This window comes from Stomoxys calcitrans, chromosome 4 (genome assembly GCF_963082655.1).
Source record: "Stomoxys calcitrans chromosome 4, idStoCalc2.1, whole genome shotgun sequence".
NCBI classification, from domain to species: Eukaryota; Metazoa; Arthropoda; class Insecta; order Diptera; family Muscidae; genus Stomoxys; species Stomoxys calcitrans.
The window spans coordinates 71,179,540-71,200,004 of NC_081555.1; the positions used below are offsets into that span (position 1 = coordinate 71,179,540).

At 38.2% G+C, this 20,465-nt stretch overlaps 1 protein-coding gene across 2 annotated transcripts in view; it reads right to left on the bottom strand.

Moving 5' to 3' along the window:
• Positions 1-5,715: 5,715 nt before the first annotated feature.
• The window catches only part of LOC106085544 (uncharacterized), a 47,590-nt gene continuing 32,840 nt past the window's right edge, over positions 5,716-20,465 (bottom strand). Inside the window, exons 1-2 of one of the 2 annotated variants that reach the window (XM_013249848.2) lie at positions 12,418-12,491; positions 5,716-6,400 (exon numbers count right to left, since the gene is read on the bottom strand). In XM_013249848.2, coding sequence (XP_013105302.1) covers positions 5,819-6,400; positions 12,418-12,423 — 588 coding nt within the window. In that variant the 5' untranslated portion in view covers positions 12,424-12,491 and the 3' untranslated portion in view covers positions 5,716-5,818. Of the gene's footprint in view, positions 6,401-12,417; positions 12,492-20,465 lie in introns of those variants that run through there. The other variant, XM_013249847.2, reaches the window with a different exon arrangement.

Below are 20,465 nucleotides of genomic sequence, written 5' to 3' on the forward strand. Positions count from 1 at the left end.
TGGGAGAGGCATATCCCGTAGTGCCATCTCTGTACGCTTCTGGTCCGTGCAGGGATTGAAAGTACCCAGGACCCTGTTTCTGTTTGGTTTGCCAGGACCGTCTCCATCATCGGTCGATGAGGTGTAGCCGGTGCATGGAGTGGATGCATTTCCGATCATGCTCTGATGCATTTCCGTCACTATTGGAGTATAGTCGCACTGAATATGTGCAAAGGTGCTGTGCGAACATAGACAGCAGTGGGTCACAAGCGTCGTCGTTAACGCCTTCTGCGTCCTCGTCATGCGTCAATATACGCAACAGCAGCACCCCAGCCCCAATATAGCCCAGACAGTGCCAGAAAGTGTATCTTTCTTGCAATTGAATAGCAATGCTCTGGGAGTCAAGATCGACGATATAGTGGATTTTATGAGTCGGAAGAACATATTGGTTGCAGCGAGCGACAGCCGCTCGCTTTATACCAGCCGGTCGAATAGCCCAAGTGCGGTCCAATTTCCCGGCGCTCGCAGACGAGCGTGATGGGATTCGTTGTATGGTCTCCTCTTACCCCAGAATCAGCGAGCTGAATCTGGAAATTAACAGGGTAGTCAACGAACATAGGCGGAATTTATGGCTGGAACACTCGGCAGCAATGTAACGTAGGCACCGTTTTAGGCAAGCTGTGGTCTACTGTTAAATCACTCTCGAACCCCGGTAGACGGGATGACAGGACCTCAGTCACTTTTGGCGAAGTAACCGTGACTGATACGAAGAGATGCACCAAATCGTTCAACCGCCAATTTATTTTGCATCCCGAGAGCGACAGGGCAAGGAGGTATCCGTGGTCTCCGGGCCGATGGACAGCCATCACAATTTACCGTGGGCGAAGTTACGAATGTCATCTGTGGAGCCAAATCATCCAAGGCGTTGGCCCCGACGGAATTTTTACATTGACGTTGAAGAATCTGGATGTACCTGGAGTTGAGTACCTTACTAGTGTCCTCAACCTGTCTTTGAATACTCTTATGTCTGGAAAATGGGCAGAGTGATCCCGCTACTGAAGCCTGGAAAAGATCCGAGTTTAGGGGAGCCCCAAGCGTCTTTGCACCAGTAGCAAAGACGCATGAGGCATTACTCCTCCCGAGCCTCGTAGGATAATTTCCATTCGCCGAGCAATAACATGGATTTCAAAGACTGCATAGCACAACAACTGCTTTGCATGCCATCACTGCACACATTTGCCGTGGCTTCAGTCAGCCCAGGCCATAAGATATGACGGTCCTCGTGGCACTGGGCCTATCGAAGGCATTCGATACGTTCACCCATGCCAAACTATGTGAGGACATTGCCAACACGTCCCTCCAGCCAGGCCTGAAACGCTGGGTCGCGAATTGTTTGTGTTGTCGCCAGTCATTTGTGGAAGTCGAAGCACCGTAGAGTGAAACAGGGAGTTCCCCAAGGTGGGGTGATATCTCCGGCACTGTTTAACTTCTACCTATCCTCCATTTTTAATTGTACGAATTAAATTGTTATTTAATAATACAAATTGTGAGTTTCTATTTCTACGTTCTGTTGTGTCATGTTGTGTTGTGTTCCGTTCTGTTGTGTTCCTCTTTCATCCGCAAAGAAGTGCGAATGACCCAAATCTATGTCTAGTTTCTATAATAGACAGACACATAGTGGCGTGGGTAGACAAAAAATATCAAGAAAAATAAAAAGTGTGGTTTTTAAATATCTCTCAATAAAAAAATTGATTAAACAATAATTATTAAGTAAACCAATATATTTTAAAAAGAGATATGCTGAAATATTGTAAAGCATGAAACAGTGGTAGACGAGATATTTATAAATATTACTTTATTTTAATATGTTACTAGCTGGACAGGGCCGGCTCCGATGCGCCTTCTTTCACTTTTTTATTTTATATTTGGGGGTGCTGGTACGGCCTTTCAGATATTTCGCCCCAATGTGGATATCATATTGGTGCTCTACTCCCAAATTTCTTTCATTTCGCCCGTAATGTGGCCGCCACCATCCGATATCAAAAAATTACATAGCCTATGTTTTCTTGCAGATCAACCTACAAAATCTTTGAAAATTTTAAGAAAATCTGTTTAGCCGTTTTTAATTCTATGGAAAAAAAAACAAACAAACCGTGTCCTATATAGTCATGATGGGTTCATATGCCCATTTGGGACGGTTTTGGAGGGTGGGGTGACTCCCTATTCTTCGATCGTATTTTTTAAGCCAGATTCGTACTCTACTCCCAAATATCTTTATCAAAAAATTATATGGCTTATGTTTCCTTCCAGACCAACCTACACAATCTGTGAAAATTTTAAGGTAATCGGTTCAGCCGTTTTTGAGTCTATACGGAACAAACTAGACTAAGACTAGCTGGACAGGGCCCGCTCTGCTGCGCCTCCTCTCACTCTCTTATATTATTTGAGACCTATATTGGCACGGTTAGGGGGTACTGGTGCGGCCTTTCAGATATTTCACCCCAATGTGGATATATTTGGGGGTGAGGTGGACCGTCACCCCAAGATAACAAATTTCTGTTTTTGAGTTATTTTAAACAAACTAAACTTTAAATTACCCCACCCATATCCGAGATCTGGAGTTTTTCAAAATAAGGTAAGGGGGAGTCCGCCCATTATAGTTTGGATGTTATTTCTATTTCATTCTCTTGGTTTTGGTGGTGGATTGGAGTAATCAAACTCTTTGCCCCGAAAGTGGATATCCCAAAAATCACATTTGAGCTACATATTGCTATAGTCGGTATATATGTGTGGTTTAGGGGGAGTTTAGGTGAGGCGTCCCTGAAACACTTGGCCATAAATCAGATTATGACAATAAGGGGTTCAACCCCTTATTGTCATAATCCACAAATATGTCAATTTTAAGGGGTATCTAGGTTGGGGCTGCCTTCCTCGATGTTAGCCCTAAAAAATATCAGCATCGTGCTCTACTCTCAAATAGCCATTGGTTTAGGGGGAGTTTATGAGGTGAGACGAGCCCTAAACACCTGGCCTCAAAATTGGATATTAAATTCCTTTTCTACTATCAAATACCTATTATTTATTACCATAGTAGGCAAACATGGTCGCTTTGAAGGGGTTCAGGGGGTAGGCCCTAAAATAATATCAGAATCGTGCTAGTGCACGATTTTGCTTGGCCTTATAATGTCAAGCAAGTCTTAGAATCCTTATATCAACATTAGATTGGAATTCTACTGACAAAGTCCTTTTTTTTAATTCACTATTATCCCGCTCGAACAACACGACCTATTGAGGGGTTTTAGTGGGAAAGCCGATACCAGACTTTATCACAGATATGTATACCTCCCCAAGTCCTTTTATTTGATACCCATTTTGTGACGTTGGACATTAATGCCCGTTTAAGGGGTTTTGGGGTTGAGGGAGGCCCCGTAAACACTTTGGCCTAATTCTTTTAACAGATGTATATTTAACTACCAAACACCTTTCATTTGATATCCATATTGTCCCAATGGGTAAATAGGCCTTGCTGTTAGGTTTTGGGGGGTGGGGAGGCCCCTCAGATACCAAGGAATAAATTTTTATATCAGATTCTTACTCTACTTTTAAATAATTTTCATTTGGTATCCATATTGTGCCAATTGGAAAATATGTCCGCCGGGGGTTTTGGGGTGGGTAGGCCCCTCAGACACCAAGGAATAAATTTTTATATTAGATTTATACTCTACTTTTAAATACCTTTCATTTGATACCTATATTGCCCAAAGCGGTGAAAGAGTCCTGTTGGCGGGTTTTTTTTTGGGTTGGGGGACCCCCTGAACACTTTACTCTTAAATACCTTTTCATTTGATACCCATATTGTCTCAATCGGTAAACATGTCCGTCCGGGTGGGTTTTGAGATGGGGCGTCCCTTCAGGTTATTTTACCCAAAAGTTTTATACCAATTTCGCGTTTTTGGGGTACCATAAGGTGGCATACAAAATGTCGCTTCGCACGCATCCCCGAGATCTGGTGTTTTTGAAAATTGGGATATGGGGGAGAAGAAGCTGTGAGGACATCGAAGAACATGAGACTATAGAACACCTTCTGTGTGTGTGTCCCGCACTAGCAGTAAGAAGGAGTCCCATTTTAGGTTCTCCTTTCTTTGAGATCTTGTCTGATTTAGAACTAGAAGGCATATTCCTTCTTTTGTTCCTGTGGTATCATAATGGACGAAAACGTCTAAGTGAGTCTGATGACAAACTGCCACTTAAACCTAACCTAGCCTAATTGACAATGTAATTGAATTCTCACGAAATGGGAAAGAATCAACTCTGTTTCAATGATATTGTCTTTGTTGTTTGTTGTTGTTTGACTTTTGTTTGTGTTCTGGCAAAGAATAGAGTCCGTCGGATTTCGCAATAATTTAATAGGCATTTTCGCTATGAATGAAGACAACAATAGGCTTAAGTCTACAAATTTTGGCACGTACATTGTTTAGTAACATTTTCGCGATAAAGAATTATTCGTCTCAAAGTAGGTATTTAAATGTGCGAAAACAAGAACTCTCATAAGTAACTCTTTGTTTTATTTATAGCATAACGAATACAGCAGATGATAATACAATACAAAACCATATTGGAGTTGTGCCAAAACGGAAGGCTTTTAATATAATTGTGTATCATAATAAATAAATCCAAATATACTCGGGAAGAGTTTGAATTACCAAATGAGATCCGCTTATAATTGGTGAAATATTGAGTTTGAATTATGTTACAACACAGGAAGCACTTATAAGGTGGGGTCATGCGAACAGCTGAGTACAGTTTTTTTTATTTTGTTTTGATTTTGCAGTAAATCTTAATGTCAAAGGATTAATAATACAGCTGTGATTTTTTCTAAAATCTTAAAAATATGTTCTATTTGATTCGATATTTCACACATATATAAAACACATTTGAAGAAGATAAGTCGTAAAACAAAGTTTATTTCTTTGACATTTCAATTTACGGCATTTGCTTCGTTGGGGATAGATTTTTGTTGTTGTGCTAATGACGCTACATCTAAATTGTACCATGTTTACAACATTAAATTGAACTTGGCATCCTATTCAATATGCAAAAATTTAAGTATATTTTAAATTTAAAAGAATATACTTAGAAATGAGAATGGCGCTAAATTAATTTATAAATAAAGAAAAACTAGTTGAAACCCCGAAAAACATATCCAATATATCAAGAATGAAAGGTATTGTCAGGGTAAAAAAACTCTATATTTGTCACAAATTCTTGCAACAATTTATCGCAAAAACCATGTACTTGTATCGTAAACAAAGTCCAACGTTTTTCACAAAAGAAGTTTACTTGGCGAAAATTTCCTTTATGTGAAATGATATATTTTTTTGGGTGCAGTACTAAAATAAAATATTTCGGGGTGTTACAAACATCATCATATGATGGTAGTTATAACAAATATATGAAATATATATACAAATGAGATTTTAGTTGCAAATTTAGATAGATAATACAGACTTCACATTTTTTTAGTGTCGTTTTAATGCCCTCGCAGTCGCTGGTTCAAAATTTTAGAGTCCTTGCTGCTTCCTGGGATTTGTTGGCTCTTAAACAGGTCATTGTTCCCATACAGCCCTGCTCCTAGAAAATCTTCAACGTAACATACATTATGAAAGTTTTGGTAAGTTTCTGTTAATTTGGGAACTTTACACAAATAAAAATTGTGGCACTAAAAAAATGTTATTGTTAAATTTTTTTCTTTTTATTTATAAAACAAAAAAATAATAAAAAGTACTTGTAAAAAAGACATTGAATTATTTACAATATGTACAAATTTTGGTAACACGAGTTAGGCCCAACCGCCAGAGGGCTGCCAGCCACCACCGCCGCCTCCACCGCCAGATGACCAACCGCCACCGCCGCCACCATGACCACCGCCGCCTCCTCCACCACCACCTAACTTTATGATTTTAATAATTTTAGTTGAGCCACCTCCGCCACCACCACCACCACCACCGCCGCCTGAAGACCAACCGCCACCACCACCACCACCACCACCAGATGACCATCCACCGCCACCACCTCCGCCTCCACCTCCACCCAGGCTAATGATTTTAACAAGTTTAATATCGCTTCCTCCACCACCTCCTCCTCCGCCACCAGATGACCAACCGCCACCTCCTCCGCCGCTAGACCACCCGCCGCCTCCTCCACCACCACCACTAGACCAACCACCACCACCTCCTCCGCCGCCTCCTTCTGTTATGATTTTAACTATTTGCACATCACCGCCTCCACCGCCTCCTCCTCCACCACCTCCTCCACCGGATGACCATCCACCTCCTCCGCCGCCACCACTAGACCAGCCTCCTCCAGGCTTTGGTTTGGCAGTCACTGAGGCAACGCCAATCAAAACTAAACAAACAAACGCCTGAAATAAAAAATTGATAATTTTCCAAAGAAATAAAATTAGTAAAGGAAATGTTAAAAACAAGTGTACATAAATAGTAATTCTTTAAAATTAAATGTTCTTTTTTAAAATTTAAACCCAAATAGGTTATGTTAAGTTTAAGTGGCAGTGTGCCATTAGACTGACTTAGACGTTTTCATCCATTGTTATATCACAGGAATCGAAAGAAGAAAGACGCCTTTTAGTTTCTGCCATCGAACTATGCAAGTGGTACTCTTTCTGACTGCCAATGATGGACACACACACAGCAGATTTTCTATAGTCTCTTTTTCCTCGAAGCCTTCACATCTTCCCAAACCAATGCCACCATTTCTTTTTTGCGATTCCAGTCTAGTCTTCTTTGCGAAGTCTATGTAACTTCTATAACCAGAGATATTGTAGTTCCAATCGGTTCCATCAGAAACAGTTAATTCCATCAAAACGCGGCTCAGTCAATTTTAATCCACACTGCCTGGCCTATTGGGCATTGTATCAAGGATAACACAGTGTACGTAGACGCCACATTACCAAAGAAAAAGATCCCTTAGCCACAAAGCAATTTGCCTGGCCACAATGTCCAAAGTCATTGGATTAGGTTAGGTTAGGTTGAAAAGCGGTGCAGATATCAAACCGCCCCAGCAATCAGCTAGTTGTGCGCTTTAAATACCAAAAAGTACCCTCGAAAAAGAAAAATCTAATTCAGGATATCCGTGCTACTTACAAAATCCCTTGCGGCTGTAATGCAAAAACAAGCGATCCTTTGGTTCCGACTGAGTGTTGAATGGGAGGTGAAGTGCCGTCCACCAGAGCACAACATCAGATAGCATTATAGGTCTGAAAACTTCGGTATATACCCAGTGTATGAGACGTGGTCCACTCTTAAAAAATAAGGCTAAATCTATCATGAAGGTTATCTGATCTCTAGCTATCAGACAATCACATTGCTGACTTTGGTTATAACAGAAGTTCCACTGATAGTGTCCACCATAAGATGTCATTGTCTAATTGGTAAGAGACTTAGTGAAGAGAGTCTAAAAGTTGCAAACAAATACTTCTGCGGAATAAAATCTGGAGAGTGTGTTTCAAAATAGAAAAAGGGAGTTATTTTATCTTTCAAGACTTGTGTTTATTAGCGGAGGAGGATATTTGCAGTTTATTTTGCTCTACACATATATTGGGTGAGAGTGACGTACTGAAGGATCCCAACATAACCTCACCTAATACCAAATAGCCAGGTTGTGAAGGCTCAAGAAGACATGCATTTTCACTTTTATGATTTTTGTCAATGGGCGCCACCACTGTTTAATATGGCCCATTTACAATCCCAATTGGCCTACACTACTAGGTAGTATTTCCGCTTAGCTTTATTCTTTCGAAAGTGGCTAAATAGACTTGGTATTAGATCAATATTTCGATGTGTTACAAACGGAATGACGAAATTGGTATACTCCCATCCTATGGTGTAGGATATATTGGGTTGCCCAAAAAGTAATTGCGGATTTTTCATATAGTCGGCGTTGACAAATTTTTTCACAGCTTGTGACTTTGTAATTGCATTCTTTTGTCAGTTATCAGCTGTTACTTTTAGCTTGCTTTAGAAAAAAGTGTAAAAAGAGTATATTTGATTAAAGTTCATTCTAAGTTTTATTAAAAATGCATTTACTTTCTTTTAAAAAATCCGCAATTACTTTTTGGGCAACCCAATAAAAGTAATATACATAACCAAGACTTTATTTAATTTACAAATAAAGAAAAACTAGTTGAAACCCCGAATAATATGTTTTTATAGTAAGAATGAATGTATTGTCAGAGTAAAAAAAATATTTGTGTTCAACTTTGTTGAACAATAAATTAATGCTATGTCTACATTAACTCGTTTTGCTTATGTCGTTTTGAAAAACATCTCAACCGTTCACACTAGTTGAGATATTTTGGAAATTGCACTTTTCCACAATCCAACATAAATGTTATAATTCACTATTGTTACGATTTTTTTTCTTGCTACCTGTAACATTTTATTTATTCCATAATTTTTTTTGGAAAAAATCTATTTTTTTATTGATATTATTCAGGGCTGTGTTTATAAAGCACAATTTAGGCATTTATTTGGGATCACATGCTTTGACCGACTCGTTTTTGTGGGAAACGAGTCGTTATGTCCTTGTTACTTGTATAGGAAAAACGCGTCGTTTTCAATGCATTATAAAGGAAAACGAGTCGTTTGATCAAAACAGCTTTGGCCTGAACATACTATAAGAATTAACTTTCAAAACGAAACTTCCCAGCTCTGTAAATACGAGGGTTGCCTTTTATATTACGGGATTGGACAACCGTTGTGTTGCAGTCTGCCAACTGACAGCTCTATCGTAAAGCTTGGCATTTTCCAAGTTATACGTATTTAGAACGTTTTAACATACGAAAGCTATTTGTGTTGTTTACAGCAACTTAAAAGATTCATCTCGCCCAAAAAATGGAATTAAATCGTGAACATTTTCGTGCGATTATTTTTTACAACTTTCGACGTAGATTGTAACATGGCGTATTGCATTATAACTTGACATTATTGTCTGCAATTTTTCTTTGTGACCCTTTTAAACTTTACTCAACGAGGTCTCTTTCATCAACGACTACCGAGCGAACAACATCAAAGGAAGGTGACAAAAAAATTACTCGTCTCAAATCTTGCAATAATTTATAACAAAATAACATGTACTTTCATCGTAAACATCGGGTTCACACTTTTATATCTGTGTTGCATCATTGTAATCTATGTATTGTCAAACACTATTTACTTAAGTCCCATAATGTGTTTATGCGACATTTCTAAATAAAAATCTTTTGTAAAACAGTGAAACAAAAAAAAAAAATGGAATATATTTGCGACAAACAACTCTATTTTGTTGGGAAAGTACTACTGCTAGTATGTTACCGTGTAATATTTCCCTTCACTTTTGAACGTTGATTGCGCATTTGCCATTTCTTAATGTCAAAGTTACTCCTTTATGGTAAAACCTTTGGGGTTTTATTTAAAGAAAAAGATGTCTTAAACACGAACAATTGATACGTTTACGTTATTTATCTCTTGTGTCTCTTCCATGGCAGAGAGTGTGAGCGCATGAGCCTAGAAAGGCGAACGCTCAAAAAAATAATTTTAATTTTTTTCGTTGAGTAATGGTGAGTCAGCCAGTCATTGGTATTGGATGGAAGTGTGCGTTGTTTTTTGCGCTATAAAAATATCCATCCTAAGTAGGTAGGTGCGAAAACGAAACAACTAACTTTTGGCTTAGCTTAAGGCCTAATACTGACTTCGACTTTTTGTCTGAGCATCCATGACATAATTACCAGGTAGTGTATCGTAAACAGCTGAGTACAATTTTTTCTCGCGAAGTGCGCTAACTGTCAACGAGTTTTGGTTGTGTGTGTGTAGTTTAGCTAACATACACAAAATCAGAGTTGCACTCATCACTGATTTTGACGGATAGTACCCTCAATATTTTATTGTTGGGCAACTGCCACTACCTGTAAATGAATATATCTTGCGAGCATCTGTTAAAACACATAAAAAATTGCTACGAAGAAAACGCGAACACAATCCCAAGATGCACTACAGCTGAGTAAAATTTTTTATTTTTGTTTTGATTCTGCAGTGAATCTAAATGTCAAAGGCTTGATAGCGCACAAACAAAGTAACATACTCAAAATCAGAGTTGCACTAATCACTGATTTTAACAAATAGTGCACTCAATATTTTGTTGTTGGGCAACTGTCACTACCTGTAAATTAATATTTAATAAAACACATTTGAAGAAGATACGTTGTAAAGTTTATTTCTAAAACCACTTTGACATTTCAATTTACGGAATTTACCAATCAATGTAGTTTTGTTGGGGGTAGATTTTTGTTGTTTGTGATGACTCTTATCTTTTTCTCTTTATCTTTATTTTTTGTTTGTTCTGTGCATTGATATTGTTTCTATACAAATCGATCGCCTGATTTTTAGTTTTCATTTTCGTTTGATATATGGAAGATAGGAAAATAACTATAGTATCGATACTATCTATATTTATTATTGAACTATTGAAAATATCGAATGTTGCGATTATCGATTGTTTGCCAGCTCTAACTGCATGACCAAATATAAGCGACATATTGGTGCATCAATATAAGTAAAATGCTAATTTGCAAATTTTGCCCATGAACATTCCACTAAGGAACAAGGGCAAACTTCTCACATATCAATGAGTGCAGTCCGATTCAAGTTTTTTTTAAGCTCAATGATAAGGGGCCTTCTTTTATAGCCGAGTCCGAACGGCGTGCCACAGTGCGACACCTCTTTGGAGAGAAGTTTTACATGGCATAGTACCTCACAAATGTTGTCAGCATTAGGAGGGGAAAACCACCGCTGAAAATTTTTTCAGATGGTCCCGCCAGGATTCATACCCAGGCGTTCAGCGTCATAGCCGGACATGCTAACCTCTGCGCTACGGTGGCCTCCATCAATATAAGTTTCGCTTCAATTAATTGCATATATTATTATGTATATGCTCACAAACTGGGTCACAAACAACTTTGCTTTAATATAGCTGCTTTTTTTGTGTGTCGTTGTACAACTTTTGTTTGTGCTATATGCTATGCGGCATATTTCGCAACCAATTAATATAAAATTTTTGGGCGTGTGAACTAAGTATTAGGTGTAAATCGCAGGTCAAACAACAGATAGCCTTTTTTAGATCGAATCGAATTTCATGTTGCAAAATGTTGAGGCTTAGCGAACTGATGATGAAGCTTGGTCAGCTTCGAAATCGCGATCTCCGTAGCCTGCCCAATGCATTCAAAGCACACCGCATTTTGGGCGCACTGGTAGCCGATTTGGGTTCGATTCCCGCCAGAAGCCTTGGTCTGTCGCTACTGTGGTATCACAATGGACTTAAAATTGTCTAAGTGAGTCTGTAATGGACTGCCACTCTTACCTAACCTAATATAATATATGGTATTATTTGGGCAAATTTTGTATATATAACAAATTCTTCCATGAATTATCATAAAATATGGAATTTTATCACAAACAAAGTCCCAACGTTTTTTAAAATAAGAAGTTTCCTTTTCGAACATTTTTTAATGGCTTTTAAATTTTGTTTTGCGTGTATACTCCAATTACTTGTGCCCAAATTTGCATATCTTACTTGGGTTTGTGCACTTTTATAATTTTCCAACACAAATTCGTTTAAATCGTATTATTGGGAGTTTACGCTCTATCTTCAGACATAAAAGGGAAGTTAATAAAATATCACAAAAATCCTATTAGGAATCGCAGGGAGATACTATGCGATTTAAGTTTTAGCCAATTCCGAAAGGCGTGCTGTTGAGCGACATTTTTTCAGAGATATATAACACGGGTGAAGTCCTGGCAAATGTCGCCAGCTACTGCTGAATAGTTTTTCGGGTGTTCTCGCCGCGTTCGAACCTATGCGTTCAGCATCATGGGCGTTCATGTTAACGTTACGGTAGCATACATGATATGAAGAATATTTAATTTAAGTTTGTTTTGATACATAAATCTGCAAGGGGTTGTTTCTTTCAGACACGTTCGGCCATGAAATGGAGATCTTTTTTTTTTTGAGTTTAACCATAAATTGGTTTGACATTTATTTATAGGGAAGAAGTCTTCCCGTTAATATTAAAATTTATGGTTGACAAACGGACTCTTTGGCACAAGGACGACATGAAATTAGCATGAACTCAATACATTTATAATCGATCAATATTTTTTCTGGCTAAAGTTGTTCGCGTTCATTCACCGACGTTCGTGGAGACGTCTTTTAAAATTATTTAGACGAGACACTAAGGAGTTGTCACTACCACATAGAATTGATTTGAAATATGTATGTCCTTTTTTTCATTAAAATGAATATAAAATCCTTGAATAACTAGGCTAAAAATGCTAATCACTTGTAAAATATTTTTAACGTTTATGCATTTTGTTTCTTTGGCGAACGTACTTTCATGGTGTGGCTTTAATCCTTTGTATGGTCGATTTCGCGACTTTTAACGGTTATGGATTTGCTTATCCAACGGCACGAAGACTGCTGGTTAACTAACTTCAGATGGCAGATGTTCACAATATTTATACCACAAATATGTGTTATTGGGTAGTCATCATCATCTTCACCTCACCATCATCATCGTCATCAGCATGGTCGCCACCAGCGTCCCCATTGTTGAGACCAGCAAGCGTGCCTTGCCGACAACGCTTTGCAATTTTTGTTTTGTCATTTTGGCTTGTAAATCAGATGAAAAGTCACATCGTCTTACAACCGGAAAACTTTTTCATAGATAATTATAATTTTTGGCAAAATACTGAAAACGGCATCTTCAATGGGCTTATATCAAGAAAAAAAAAAGAAACAACTCGTGTATGGCTAACCAGTTTGCTTATTTTTTTAAAGGAATCCTAAGATGCAGTTCAATAAAGTTTCGATTCATGTTGCACTGGGGTAGCATTGCAAGATTGTTAATATCTAAGCAGGGTTTAGCAGGAGGAGTATTTTACTCTTCCTATATGGAAGGTGTCCACTTTAACGATACTCTACTGCGGTGGCAAATTGGCTAAAGTACTCTATGGCCATTGTTTTATAAGGACTTGATGTTAATTCCCTACGACTATTCACATGCGGGTGCTAAGTGAAAGTGATTATGCAAGGGAAAATGTTGAAAAACCAAAGACGTGATGAAATCCAGTGGTCATAGCAGCGCTTAATTTATTAGTGTAGGAATACATATGTACATATAAATGTTTGTTTTGAATAAATAGCAAATAGATTACTGAAATGAAGAACATTTTCAAAAGAAAATAGGAAGGTTAACCTCAAACATAAAACTTTGGTCAAAGGCCTGGTTGGGGGGACGGACCTACAAATCCTGGACGCAAAATATAAAACGTTAAGAATATATTTGCGACAAACAAGTCCGTTTCATTGCGAAAGTACTTTTTGTGTAAATGTCACTTCGTTTAAGGTAAAACTGGTTGGAACTTAGTCTTTAGGCGAAAATTCAAAAAACTTTTTAAGCCGAAAATGTTTTGTTTACAGCAAACAACATTTTGTTACACTAAAAGATGATTCGTTTATTTTGATTATCTCTTGTGTCTCTTTGTAATTGTATGATTTGCTTCTAGCACAAGAAACGAATCATATCACTTTTAAGGTTCAGGGTTTCATAGCTTAGTACATTTGCTTGTACCACACAGAAGAAATGAAGATAGACCCATTGATAGACGCAAAAAACTTTGTTTGACATAAAGGAAATTTTTGTCAAGTAAACTTCTTTTCTGTAAAACGTTGGAATATGTTTACGATAATATGGAGATGTTTGGGATAAGTTCTTGTACAAATTTATGACAAATATTAAATTTTTTTACCCTGACAATACCTTCCATTCGGGGTTGTAACGAGTTTTTTTTATTTATAAATTAATATAACGTCAAATGTTTAAAATGGGTTAGGTTAGGTTGAAAAGAGGGTGCAGATATTAATCCGCACCTAAGTGCCGGTATTTGTTAGACGCGTAAGCCGGGCAATAACAAAGGAAATGCTCCAACTCATCATCATCTTCCTCGCATGCCCTACACATGCTATTACTTGCCGCACCGATTTTACATACGTGAGCTCGTAGTCCTATGTGCCCCGTTATGATACCAATAGCTATACTGACCTCCTTCTTGCTTCCTTTCAGTAACAGCCTTGTCTTCTCATGATCTGGACCCCCCCCCCCCCGATAGGATTTTCGCCGTCCTCCGAATGTTTCGTTGTGCCCACTCCCTTAACTCGGACTGCGTCGACCCGAAAAGCTTGGGGATAACAAAGTTTATTGACGGCAATCCTCTGGCCTTAACCGCCAAATCGTCCGCCTTCTCTTATTCCCTTACTCCGTTTTGCCATCCTCAGAGAAGGCGTTAATCTCCTTCTTACACTGCAAGACTGTTCGGGGCCTTACCGTCCTGGTTGTTATTGCCTTTATGGCAATTTTACTGTCGGTAAAGATGTTCACACTCGATGTCCTCGCGTTAGCACCACACCACTTCAAGCATTCCGTGATCGCCCGGATCTCCGCCTGCAGGACCGTATTATGGTCAGGCAGTCTAAAACAGATCTCAGTCCTTGGGTTTTCAATGTAGACCCCCAGGCCCACTCTGTCCTCTAGCTTTGATGCATCCGTGTGACATGATCTTCCAGATGGCATACTAGGGTTCCGTCAATCCAAGACTGTGCCGATAGCAGCAGTGTCTCGCACTCCACTTCAAAGTTCATCTCAGCTATCCGATCGGAAATCTCTTCCCTTCCTTTCAGGTTTCCTATCGTCGCCTCGATTATACCGCGATGGTATAAGCTGCTCCCATCCTCAATCCATTCTCCCATCGCCTTTAGTCCCATAGCCGCAGTGGCTGCCTCACACTTAATCTGTATGTCAATGGGTCGGATATCTAGAATAGTCTCCAGTGGCTTAGTGGGAGTGGTCCTAATCGCTTCGCTTATGCCAAGACAACATGTTCTCTGAACCTGTTGTATGATCCTTATGTTGCACTTTATCCCATAGTAGTCCACCAAACTACTAAGGCGTCAGTAAGTATTGTTCTAATCACGCTTCCGTAGAGCCAGCGGGCTATCCTCGGATTCAGGCCCCACTTCGAGCCTACGGTCCGTCTACATAGTGCCCAACATCTGTGAGCCTTCTCAATACGCTCCTGAATGTGACACTTCCAATTCAGTTTCCTGTCCAAGATCACACCTAAGTATTTGACCTTGTCAAATATTGAAATCGTCTTATTGAGGAAACGTGGTGCGTTAAATTCGCCCACCTTCGTCTTCCTCGTGAACAGGCATATTTCAGTCTTCTCTGGGTTAACATTAAGACATCTGGGTCTAGCCCAGTCATATGCCATATGCAAGACTTTTTCGGCCCTTCTGCATAGCTCGTTCGGATGTTGTAATATAATTCAAATTCAAATTTTTACGAATTATAAGCAGATCTCAGTTGGTAATTCAATCTCTTTTAGAGTTTATTGAGACCTATTTTGATGTTATGATACACAATTATATTATTGGGTTGCCCAAAAAGTAATTGCGGATTTTTTAAAAGAAAGTAAATGAATTTTTAATAAAGCTTAGAACGAACTTTAATCAAATATACTTTTTTTACACTCTTTTTCTAAAGCAAGCTAAAAGTAACAGCTGATAACTGACAGAAGAAAGAATGCAATTACAGAGTCACAAGCTGTGAAAAATTTTGTCAACGCCGACTATATGAAAAATCCGCAATTACTTTTTGAGCAACCCAATAAGTTGTAATCTGGCGATTTGTAATAAAGGGGATATACCGACCTTTATTACCAGGAACAGTCAGGAAGTACAATTCTCCGATACTATTACCTTTGTATCGGAGGACATTAGTGCAAGAATATGTGACTGGGAAGTGTTGGATGACTACAGTTTCTCTGATCATCGTTATATTGGTTTCAACCTTGAAGAAAATACTGAAGTAGTGGTCCCTTGGCTAAACAGTAGAAAGGCGGATTGGGATACATTTCATATACACCCACCACCTCCGGTATATTTGTAAACCACCTTTCGTCGTAATCCGGTGAAAAATGCATAATTTATGCCCCCATAGCAGCTATATGGGGGCATAATAATTTGGACCAAATTCGGCACAGACATTGAGTGGTCTAATAAATACAACTCAATGGTAAAATTTCTTGAACAGAACATTGGTCTTTTTGGTAGCTATATCCAAAAAAAGACCGATCCGAACCATATACGACACAGATGTCGAAAAGCCTTACATTGGTCACTGTGTCAAATTTCAGCGAACTCGGATTATAAATGTCTAATTGGCCAAGACTTTAAATCGAGATATCGGTCTATATGACAGCTATATCCAAATCTGGACCGATCTGGACCAAATTGAAGAAGGATGTCGCATTTCACTGTCCCAAATTTCGGCAAAATCGGACAATAAATGCGTCTCTTATGGGTTCTAGACCTTACATCGAGAGATCGGTCTACATGGCAGCTATATTCAAATCTGGACCGATTTGGGGCATATTGAAGAAGGATGTCGACTGGCCTAACACAACTCACTGTACCAAATTTCAGCAAAATCGGATAATAAATGTGACTTTTATGGGCCTAAGACCTTAAATTAGCGGAATATAGCCCATCTTCGAACTTAACTTGCTTATGGACAAAAAAAAAAAAGAATCTCTTCAAAGTTTCAGCTCAATATCTCTATTTTTAAGGACTGTAGTGTGATTTCAACAGACAGACGGGCAGACATGGCTAGATCGTCTTAGATTTTTACAGCGATCAAGAATATATATACTTTATAGGCTCGGAAATGGATATGTTGCCAACGGAATGACAAAATGAATATATTCCCATCCTTCGGTGGTGGGTATAAAAATGTTGTTTGTGAGAATGTGTCTATACGAGCGACGAGCACATAATTGCAATTATTTGCAAGCTTATGGGTCTGATTGGGAATATTTTCTCGTATGTGTACAAAGTTATGTGCATTTTTTGCCTCAAAAACTTACCCCTTCTTTCGAGTAGGAGAGACACAAAAGAAAAATTATTGGTCCAGTACACGAATAATCATTTACTGCTATCAAAACACTTCTGCAATGAAAGTTTTTTTGGTTTAACAGCATAGAAGTCATGTAAAAACTTCTCCCCATAGAGGTGTAGCGCTGTGGGACGCCGTTGACTCGGCTATAAAAAGGAGGTCCTTTATAATTGAGCTTATACTTGAATCGAGCAGCACTCATAGATATGTAAGAAGTTTGCCACTGTTCTTTAATGAAGTGCTCATAGGTAAATTTTTGCTCTACTCTCTTATATCTTTCTTTGGACTCCTATTTTATAGTGGGTAAATATGTCCGGTTTGGGTTGTATTTTGTGAGTGTGGTGCCTACCAAGACACTTGGCCCTTCAAGTAAATATAAGCTTCGTGCTATACTCTCAAATACTTTTTATATGAGGCCCATATAACCATAGTCGGTAAATAATTCCTGTTTCATTTGTACCGTATATTGTCGTTATTGGTTTATATATCCATTTGACGGGGAGGGCTTTTTGGGGATGGGATGGTACCTCAGACATTTCTCTCCAATATGGATATCAAATTCGTGCCCTACTCCCAAATACCTTCACTTGAGTGACTTTTAATGCCAGATTCGTAATCTACTCCCGAATACCTTTCATTTGAGCCCCATAGGACGACTTGCTGGATACTTGGACCTAATTTTTAGTACACGCAAAAAAATAAAATGTATGGAATTTCTTTAGAACAAACATATCTGTTTTATTGGGGAAGTACTATTTTTATAGTAACTGTGTAATTTTTTGAAGTTTTTTGCTTGTTAGGGCGAAGATCATAAAATTTTTCGATTTTTGTTTGTTTCTTTTTCGAGACGAGCTCAATGATCGGAGATGCAAATGGAAAAGGAAAACCAAAGATAGCAACACAAACCAACCACTATGGGACGCGTTTCGTCTTTGGTTTCAAACTCTTTCAAAGCATATTTGGAGTTATTTCGAAGTCTTTCAAAGCATATTTGGAGTTATTTCGATACACAAATATATTAAAAGCCTTCAATTACGGTTTTGTGTTATAATCTTCTGTATTCGTTATGCTATACATAAAACAAAAAAAAAAAACTTATGACAGTTGTTGTTTTCGCACATTTAAATATATTCTTTGGAATGAATATTACTTTTTCGAGTAACAAACAAGGTATGTGCCTTAGAAATTCATGTTTTGTTTTCTTAGCAGCCATTTGTGTGTTGCTTATTGGACATATCGAAACTTTAAAAATTGACGCTTTCCGAGCTTACAAAGTAGTAACATTACAAAATCAGAGTTGCACTAATCACTGATTTTGACAGATAGTGCACATGAATGTATGATGTAATGGCATAGACCCATTGGGGATGGAATAATCAATAACGGGTTGGTACTAAAACCAATAACGGCCTGGTGCTAAAACCAATAACAGATTGGTATTAAAACCAATACCAGTTCGGTAATAAGGCTAGTACCAAACGGTACTAATCATTTCATGTTTCTTCCATACCATTCGGTATTGTTTTTGTACCCTACGGTGTTGCTTTACTATCAATACCGTATGGTATTGAAATGAACGCACTCAGTTTCAACTTTTCTCTGGGTGTATAAACTGTATAACATAATTGCAATTTTATCACTTGAAAAAAAATTTTATAATTTTTGTATTTTTAACATTTAACAAACATCGGCAATGTTGTGTAAGTTTTATCACATAAGATTACCATATTGTTTTTAAAATTCTCTGAAAATTGTTGGCAACGTAACGACAATGTGGCAACATTTTCAGTGAGAAATATGCTGGGAAAAGAGAACATTGAGAGCGAAGCTGCCGAAATAGAATAGACTCTATTTCACCGTCATGACGCTGACTCTAGCCGCGGCGTTTTTTGCTTTCCCATATAAAATGCATGTAAAACAACTTGACGATGACTCTTTGATTGGGTTTAGACTCCAACGCGTTCTACAAACTTGGTCGGCCCATAAACCGCACCAAACCGTCATTTTTTCGGGATGCAATGATGACTCAAGGAGTACGTGTGGATTGCTGCCTGACCAACAACGCATATTTTGCTTATTGACGAAGCCATTCGGCCAGAAATGAGTCTCATCGCTAAATTGGACGTAGCGCTCTTATATAATATAATAATTTCTTTATTCACCAACATATTTCTTTACATTACAATAGATTGCTGATCTGTAATTACAGTTTGGTAAAAAAAGAAAGTAAGGTATTAATAGACAATGGCTCTGTTATAAGCCGTCTGTCATATATATAACTTTTCATGCCTTCTATACGGAGTTGTACTCATTTACTAGAAATTTCCTGTAGGATAAACAAGTTTTTAAGTATGAAATTAGCTGTCGCCAATTGTCAGGTTCACGGCCGTCTAAGATGTTGATCATGGTTTCCTCAGATAGCACAGCAGATTGGAATATTGTAATTCTAAATTCTCTCAAAACAGGACACTCTCCAAGAAAGTGCAGTAATGTTTCATCTCGATTAAGGTTGCACATAGAACATTTTCTTTCCTCGTTTTCTGCATTAAATCTGTTGGCATTCAGGTTGATCAATCCACATCTTGCCTTAAAGACCCAGGAAATTTGATCGCTAGAGTAAGAATCAGTAAAGTACATTTCTCCCATTCTATAATCTAAATGTTTGTATATTCTAGATTGGCTTTGATATTTTAACTTCAAGTTTTCATAAAAGATATAATGTCGTTCACTATTAACCAAGCATGTGCTGAATAAATTCCACTCATATTCATTCGTGGTATTTGGCCATTGTACGTTTAATCGTTGTGCAGTTCTTTTAATATCTGATACCCAAAATCCTTCTTCTTGCAGTAATAAATTAGTTAGCTTTCTTGGTAAACGAGTTTCTTGATATTTGTGCATTATTTGGTGTATGTATTGTAGATGTAGATTTAGTGTATATAAATGGCAACTTTCAACCGCGGTCTCGAGCATGAGTGCGTAGTTAGGAGCAAAACAGGGCACCTTCAGTATTTTCTTCAAAAAATAACGTTGTAGTTTATCAACCTCGTCAAAGTGAGCAAATCCCCATACTTGAGCAGAATATGTTTGTATTGCCCTGCAAACGGCCTGGTAGATTTTCCATTTCATGGGAATATTGACATCTTTTTTTCCCAGAAAGTTAGTCCATGTGGTATTTATTGCCATCTTTGACTGGTTTGTGCGATTTTCTACATGCTTTAAAAATGATAGCTTTGGTGTAAATGTGACGCCTAGATATTTATACTCGTTTACAATTCTAATCTCACTTCCATTATACATCCATTTCTCTCTTGCGCTAAGCCTTCCTCCCTTTCTGAATATGAGTATTTCAGACTTGCTCATATTGACTTGTAAGTTCCACATTCTGCAGTAGTTTTCGAGGTTTAAGATCATGGTTTGCAGTATA